General features: G+C 54.8%; 1 protein-coding gene across 1 annotated transcript; it reads left to right on the top strand.

Moving 5' to 3' along the window:
* The first annotated feature begins 4,948 nt into the window (after positions 1-4,948).
* LOC149753767 (uncharacterized) lies at positions 4,949-7,166 on the top strand. The gene is made up of 2 exons (XM_089930107.1): positions 4,949-5,946; positions 6,028-7,166. Exons 1-2 carry the CDS (start codon positions 5,353-5,355, stop codon positions 6,889-6,891), a joined length of 1,458 nt encoding a protein of 485 aa, XP_089786233.1. The 5' UTR covers positions 4,949-5,352; the 3' UTR covers positions 6,892-7,166.
* The last annotated feature ends 1,077 nt before the right edge of the window (positions 7,167-8,243 follow it).

Below are 8,243 nucleotides of genomic sequence, written 5' to 3' on the forward strand. Positions count from 1 at the left end.
AATTGGATTCCTACTTGGAGTAGGATTCCTAGAGTCCTAATCGGATTAGGACTTCGAATTCAAATTAGAGTCCTAATTGGATTAGGACTAGAATTAAACAAGTCCTAATTGGATTAGGATTTCTTAAGTCATAATTAATTATTAATGAATCAACATGACTCCTAATTGGGTTAGGATTGAAGAGTTCAATAGAGTCATGGTTCATTCAAGTTCTAATTGGATTAGGACAAGCATAGATTGAACCCGATTGATTCATGATTTGGTTAATCCTAATTAGATTAGGACTAAACCATGAGAAGGACACCTAATCCTCCTTGGAGGAGGATTAGGTTAACCAAGTAAGAGGGGCATGAGCCCCTCTCCTCTTGATTGGTGCGGCATGAAGAGAGGGGGCCGGCGCCCCCTCTTGGAAATAAGTCAAGGGCTCCTAACTTGTAGGAGCCCTTCATGTCTTTAAAAAGGGAGGTGGGCAGCAGCTAGGGCAAGCATTAGAAGCCCTCCTCCTCTCCAATTCGTGGCCACCCTTCTCTCCTCTTGAATCAGCCGCAAGCAAGAAGGAAAAGGGCCTTGATAGTCTTCTTCTTCCTCCTTCGTTTGGGATTCAACACAAGGAAAAGGAAAGGCTGCATCTAGCCTTTTGGATCTTCTCCCTTGATCCCTTCATCTTCTTCCTCCTCCCTCTATCAATCAAGAGTTGAAGTAAAGGGAGGAAATCAGCCATCAAAAGTTATCTCTGCAATGGAGCTAGCACCCCGGGGAGATAGAGAGCTTGGATCGGTTCCTGCTTCGTGTGGATACCCGTAGAGGCCGGACACTTGAACGGCTTCAAGCAAACCTTCATCCAAAACCACGATCATCAGTTTGCGGTGGTCATCTACCCGCACAAGGTGAAGATCTGATCTTCTAATGTTTATAAAAGTTTTTAATCCTTACCTAACTACGAACAGTTCTTGAAACAACGTTCATGCGATGAACATGGATCCCGCTTATGCCGATTCCGCTGCCATCTGAATTTTTTTGAATTTTCTGCGGCATGGGTGGTTTCCCAACACTGATGTTATACTGTCTTGGTGCATAGAGATGCTTATGGCATATTTTAATATGTTGCTTTGTTGTGCAACTACAAGAGCAATATTATTTGAATATGACTATATGGAAATGAAGGGTTTAACTTAACTAAAACATTATAGTTTGTTGTGCAACCACAAGGCTATAAGTGTTTTAAGAGGATAGGATAAAGTTGAGAATTGCATGAGATGCAATTGGAAAGAGTTTCCTACCTTTGAACTCATAAAGGTTTGTTGTGCAACCACAAGGTTTTTATGATGAATTAGGATCTCAACCCTACTAAGAAAGATTAGGTTTTCCCATTTATCATAGGAGAGGGCTATGATATTCGATTAAAATAGTAGGAAACAATTAGATAAAGTCCTAGTCTAATTGCATATATGTCATGATGATTGGTCTGCTTATAGTAGTTTTGTTCTTGCTTATGCAGAATTATTAAATGTCATCTTCACTATCACTAAGAGGCATCTTAGATGCCAACAAGTTAACCGGTCCAAACTATGTGGACTGGTTGAGGAATCTTAAGATTGTACTTGTTGCTGGTGGTCCAAACCGAGAACGATTGGCACAGCGGTGTGAACGGGATTCCCTTTGAGTTGCTTTGGTTGCGCTCCGCCCTCCGCCGTGAAACCTGCAAGCAAGCCTCGCACCACCACCGGGGTAGTGGGGGCCCTCTGACGATCAAGTCAGAGGAGATCGAAGGAGAAGGAGAAGGAGAAGGTAGCAGGTGAGATGATACTCTGGAAGATATATCTTACCCTCCCCCTTCCCCCCCAGCCTTCTATATATCAGGCTGGGGGGTTTTTCCGGGGATTCGTCATCGTGTGGCACGATAGGGCTGCCACTGACATGGCCGTTACAGGGCGTCGTGGGGCAGCGCTGGGTACAGCCATGGCAGGGCATAGTGGAGCTCCGCTTTGTACGGCTGTTACAGGGGATGTTGACCCCCTAATGGATTTTGATGAATACAAAACACTAGAGTAAAATTCCATTATATCTTAACAATTTAATTGAGAAATTCATGTGTCTTATTAAGAATATTGTTAAGAAATGTCTAGGCAAGTTCCCATAATTTTTATGAATTTATTGAAGAATATTTTAAATTAAAGAAAACAGATCAGGGACAGCCGAGACGTCTCCGGATAGTTTCAGAGACGTCTCTGGCACAAACAGGAAGAACCGGCACACTTGGAGACGTCCCCGACACCTGCCGAGTCGTCCCCGCGTTAGCGGAGTCGACTCTCTCAGTAGCGGAGTCGACTCTCTCAGTGGCGGCAGAAAGGCAGTTTTCAAGAGATATGCGCGAGATGTCCCCACAGTAAGCCGAGTCGTCCCCGCAAGTAAAAAGGAGACTTCCCGAGTCGTCCCCAAGATAGCGGAGACGGCTCTCTCAGGGTTTTCCAGAGAATGGTTTTTTTGGGTGATAAGGAAGCGGAGTCGACCCTGAGACAGCGGAGTCGTCCCCATGCATAAAGTGCAGACAACCCGAGACGTCCCCTGAAGGAGCGGAGTCGACTCTCTCAGGAAATACCAGAGGACATGTTCTTCGGAGATAAAGAAGCGGAGTCGTCCCCAGATCAGCGGAGTCGTCCCCATTCAAAAAGTGCAAACCAGCCGAGACGTCCCCTGAAAGTGCCGAGTCGACCCCAGACAACGGAAAAAGTAAAATCTTGTAGCCGAGACGTCTCCCGTTGAAGCGGAGACGTCCCCGGAGCGACTGGGACGCGACTGACAGCTTTTCAGGTTTGGTTTGAATTTCAAATCCTTCTTTCTTTGTCTCTAACGGCTATATTTGCTTTTTGGGCTATAAAAGGGACCTCTTAAGTGCTTCTCAACAACTCTTGACCAACCCAAAGCTAGATCATTCAAGAGAGAAGTAAGAAAGAAAAGTTCAAGGGAGTGAGTGCATTCAAGTGAAGAAATCAAGTGTTTTCAAGCTTCCCAAGTGATTTCAAGCTCAATCACTCTCGTGCGCTTGGGATTCAAAGCTCACACTCAATCCTACGCGCTCCACATCGGAAGAATCAATATCTCCCACGCTTCCAGCGGCAAAAGGATTCTTCCGGGTTCTATTGTTCATAATTGCAATATTTGCTTTTTAGAGCTTTTCCTTTCTTTTGTAAACTCTTTCGTTGTGGTGCTTGTTCCAGTCAAGGGACTTGGAACAAGGGAAAGGCGTCCCAAGCCTAAGTGAAATTGGGGGTTTTAGGGTTTGTTGTGAGCCCGGTGTAAAACAACGAGTTGGGTAGTGAACTCGCAAAACTACCGTACTGTAATCGTGGATTATAGTGGAAATTCCCAAAGGTGATTTGGGGAGTGGATGTAGGAGCAGTGGAAGCTCCGAACCACTATAAAACCTTGTGTTTGCGATTGACCTTTCTCATTCCTCCTTCTTTACCTTAGTGCATATATTCGTGTGTGTTATTTTAATTAGTCAAAAGTTTTTAAAACACCCAATTCACCTCCCTCTTGGGTGACCATCTCTAGGCAACAGGGGATCGTGGGGCAGCGCCGGATACGGCCGTTGCAGGGAGTAGTGGAGCAGGGGGCCGCGGCGTGCCTCAGAGGAACAGTCTGTTGTTGTCGAGAGATTGTCGACGCGGGGTCGGATTGCTGGATCAAGGGGCAGCCGACTCGGGGTCGGGCTGTGGAGCCGAAGATATCCGACCCGAGGTCGGATTGCTGGATCAAGGGGCAGCCGACTCGGGGTCGGGCTGCGGAGCCGAAGATATCCGACCCGAGGTCGGATTGCTGGATCAAGGGGCAGCCGACTCGGGGTCGGGCTGCGGAGCCGCAGATATCCGACCCGAGGTCGGATTGCTGGATCAAGGGGCAGCCGACTCGGGGTCGGGCTGCGGAGCCGAAGATATCCGACCCGAGGTCGGATTGCTGGATCAAGGGGCAGCCGTAGTCTTCCTGGGCGCGCGTGCCGGTCACGTGGGGCATGGTGGCTAAGTTCCCCCGTAACAGTAGCCCCCCACTCCCGAGCCTGGAACCAGGAGGGGAACGGGTGAAGGGAGTGATGCTTCGAGATTACCGCCATCCCTCGGAAAGGCGCGCGCGCTCCGAGCTTCCCGCCTTCTTTATGGCGTATGGCAGTTGTCGCTGATCTGGCGGTCTGCGGATTTCGGCGGACATCCTTCCTTAATGGCGTCGATTCGCCTTTGGGGGCGCGAACAAACTTTCGGCAGCCAGGCGTCCTCTGGCGTCACCGAGGCGTCACCCGCCTTTCCACCTATTTAACCGGGGGGCCCTCCCCCGTCCGCCTTTCTCTTCACAGGCATCTTCAAGTTTCTCCCTTGTGCCGCTGCCGTTGCCGCCGAACTGTTCGTTCGCTCCTCCTTTGACGCTCTCGGAGCCGTTCTTCCTTCCTTTCCGGTGAATTGCCCCACTCTTCAATTTAGGGCTCTCCGTACTTTCTCCTTTCGTGTTAGTGTACTCCAGTCGTTCCGGTGCCTTCCCCCCTCTTGACCCCGTCCTGACCGTAGGTTCACTGGCCATTAGGGATGGACGAAGTAAGGGCGGACCTCATTCAGTCGGAGCTGGTCCCTGAAGACCTAGATAGGTTCGTGGCCCGGTACCACCTTCCCGAAGCCTGCAACATTACGCTCCCGGGGCCTGAGGAGAGGATGTCCCATCCTCCTCCAGGGAAGGTCGCCATCAATGAGGACATCCTTCGGGCTGGGTTCCGCTTTTCCCCCTCGGACTTAGTCGTGCAGGTGCTTCGGGGTTTAAGAGTGGCGCCGACGCAACTGGTGCCGAACTCATGGCGTATCCTGACGGCCTTCCAGGTTCTCTGCCGCATGCATGAGGTTTCCGCCACCCTGAATGTCTTTTGGGAATGCTACGGCCTGAACGGCCACCTCCGAGACAGAGGGTGGTGGTGCTTCGGGGCGCGGCGAGGGTGCGGCCTCGTCAAGGATGCTCCTTCCTCCATTCACGGCTGGAAGGAGCGTTTCTTTTTCATTGACGTAGATCCCTCTTGGGGAATCGGGACAACCTGGGAGACGCCGATGAAGTCCCCGATCGGCTTATCGAGGTTGTCGAGGGAGGAGTCCGATGGCGTTGCCGTCTTGAGGGGGCTGGTTGCCGAGGGCCGGCTTCCCCCGGTGGCCCGCCTTATTTTCGAGGATGCCTTGGTGAACGTCGGTCTGAGCTCGGTCCCCGCCGACCGTGAGCCCGCCACCACTTCTTTTTTAGCTCTTTTCTCCTCTTTCGTTTCTTCTTTCCATCAGTTTCTCAGTCTCCGACCATCTCGTCCTTTTTGCAGAAATCGACGACGTCATGCGGTCGGACAAGGCGATGGCTGTCAGTAGGGCGTCCCTACTGGAAGCGGTCCAGAGGAAGAAACGGACTCCTCCGAGCGGGGTCCCACCGGCGAAGAAGTCCCGCCAGCAGGCGACTCCGACGCCGATAGACGGGTCCGGACCCACCGATCAGGGGGGCGCCGCGGGCTCGGACCGACAGTTGACGCCGTATCAGCCCTCCGGTGATGAGACTACCGCTTTTCCGGAGGCGTCACCCGGGCGCGCCCGAGACGGCCGGGTCGGACGCAATCGGTCCCCAGCCCGGCCTTCGACTCGGTCGGCTTCGGATGATACGAGAAGGAGCGCGCCGAGGCCCCGGCCGAGCGGGACCCTGTCGATTTCTGGAGCGGCCCCCGCCCCGAGCACGGTCAGCATGACTCTCCCCCAAGCAATGGGTAAGGGTAAGGCCGCAGAACCACCGTCCGGCTCCGGGGCGAAGTCGGGGTCAGCCTTCACTTTCGCCGGCGCCCGAAACCTCATCGAGAAGGTGCTGCTGGAGAGTGACCGTAGGCGGGTCCGGCAGATGGGGATCCCTGACGTCGGAGCTGCCAGCTGCGTCTGTCTCATGTCGGTGAGTGTTCTTCTGGCCGCTTTCGTCATTTATAGGCTCTATTGATCCCCGCCTGACACCCTCATTTTTCCTATCTCTTAGCTCGCCCAGTACATGATCCGTCTGGAGGAAAGCCACGAGGAACAGGCGAGGCTTCTGGCGAGGGCCGAGAGCCGACTGAAAGCTGTAGAGGAGGGAGGCCAGGCTGCGGCAGGGAGGATGACCAGGGACCTCGAGACGAGGCTCCAGGTGGCCGAAGAGCGGGTACTCGGCTTCGCCGCCCTCGAGAGGCAACTGTTGGAGACGCAGGAGCAACTCAAGGTTGCCTCGGGTCTCGAAGGCGAGATCAGGAAGGCGGAGGAGCGGGCCGAAGAGCAGTCCCGGAAGGCTGCCGACTTCCGGGAGAGGTGGGAGAAGGCCCAGCAGTCAGCCGACAACGCCCGCAACCGAGCCCGGTCTCTTGAAGCCAAGCTGGCCGAATTGGAATCGGCCTTGGAGGAGTCCCGTGCGAGCAACCAGGAGCTTCATTCGCGCCTGGAGGAGGCTGAGGCTGCTCGCGTTGCTGCCGAGGCGAAGCACATGGAGGCTTGGGCCGATCTGCTGAGGGTCTCCTCCGAGGCGGACGACCGGATTGTGGCGAAGGTCATGGAGGCGAAAGCTCAGATTACGGAGCGAGCGGAGGCGGCGCTGGCCGAGAAGAGCGCGGAAATCGGGCGTCAGGCGGTACAGGCCTATCGTCAGTCCGCCGAGTTCATCCGTGACATGTCGGACGCGGGGTCCGACTCCTTTGTCTTAGGCTTCGATGAAGGCCTGGCGAGGGTGTCCGCTAGATACCCCGAAATTGACCTGAGTGGGGTCTCCCTCCTCGACTCCCCTTCGATGCCATTGCCTGCTGATTCTCCAACTGTCTCCCTACCCCTTGCGGGTGTGCTCGCCGTTCCCGACCCAGGGGTTCCTCCGAGCTGACCCTCTGTATTTTTCTTTGTTCTTTTCTTTGTATGTTGGCGTTTTGCCATGTTGTATGGGTCTCGGCCCTGGTGCAATGAAAGTTAATGCAAACAGAGTGTTTCCTCATTTCACTTTCATCCTTCCTCTTTTTAACTCCCGGTAGCACCTCGCCGACTCCTGACTCTTGAAGTTCCTCCGGCGCTAGGCCAGGCATCCGAGGGTTAGGCCTCAGGAAATTCATCCGGCGCTAGGCCAGGCATCCGAGGGTTAGGCCTCAGGAAATTCTTCCGGCGCTAGGCCAGGCATCCGAGGGTTAGGCCTCAGGAAATTCATCCGGCGCTAGGCCAGGCATCCGAGGGTTAGGCCTCAGGAAATTCTTCCGGCGCTAGGCCAGGCATCCGAGGGTTAGGCCTCAGGAAATTCTTCCGGCACTAGGCTAGGCATCCGAGGGTTAGGCCTCAGGAAATCCTTCCGGCGCTAGGCCAGGCATCCGAGGGTTAGGCCTCAGAAAATTCTTCCGGCGCTAGGCCAGGCATCCGAGGGTTAGGCCTCAGAAAATTCTTCCGGCGCTAGGCCAGGCATCCGAGGGTTAGGCCTCAGAAAATTCTTCCGGCGCTAGGCCAGGCATCCGAGGGTTAGGCCTCAGGAAATTCATCCGGCACTAGGCCAGGCATCCGAGGGTTAGGCCTCAGGAAATTCTTCCGGCGCTAGGCCAGGCATCCGAGGGTTGAGCCTTGGGGAATTCCGCTCGTTGGTCGGCCAAGGCTGGCGCAAGCCGAGGCGACCGGTCGGGGCTTCAGGCTAGTCTGCTCCCGGGATGATCATCGGGTTAGCCTGGCATCCGAGGGCCGAGCCTCGGGGAATTCCGCTCGTTGGTCGGCCAAGGCTGGCGCAAGCCGAGGCGACCGGTCGGGGCTTCAGGCTAGTCTGCTCCCGGGATGATCATCGGGTTAGCCTGGCATCCGAGGACTGAGCCTCGGGGAATTCCGCTCGTTGGTCGGCCAAGGCTGGCGCAAGCCGAGGCGACCGGTCGGGGCTTCAGGCTAGTCTGCTCCCGGGATGATCATCGGGTTAACCTGGCATCCGAGGACTGAGCCTCGGGGAATTCCGCTCGTTGGTCGGCCAAGGCTGGCGCAAGCCGAGGCGACCGGTCGGGGCTTCAGGCTAGTCTGCTCCCGGGATGATCATCGGGTTAGCCTGGCATCCGAGGGCCGAGCCTCGGGGAATTTCGCTCGTTGGTCGGCCAAGGCTGGCGCAAGCCGAGGCGACCGGTCGGGGCTTCAGGCTAGTCTGCTCCCGGGATGATCATCGGGTTAGCCTGGCATCCGAGGGCCGAGCCTCGGGGAATTCCGCTCGTTGGTCGGCCAAGG

The sequence above is a fragment of the Phoenix dactylifera genome, chromosome 4 (assembly GCF_051530095.1).
Source record: "Phoenix dactylifera cultivar Ajwa chromosome 4, Ajwa_hap1_PhDact_Kaust_v1.1, whole genome shotgun sequence".
NCBI lineage: Eukaryota > Viridiplantae > Streptophyta > Magnoliopsida > Arecales > Arecaceae > Phoenix > Phoenix dactylifera.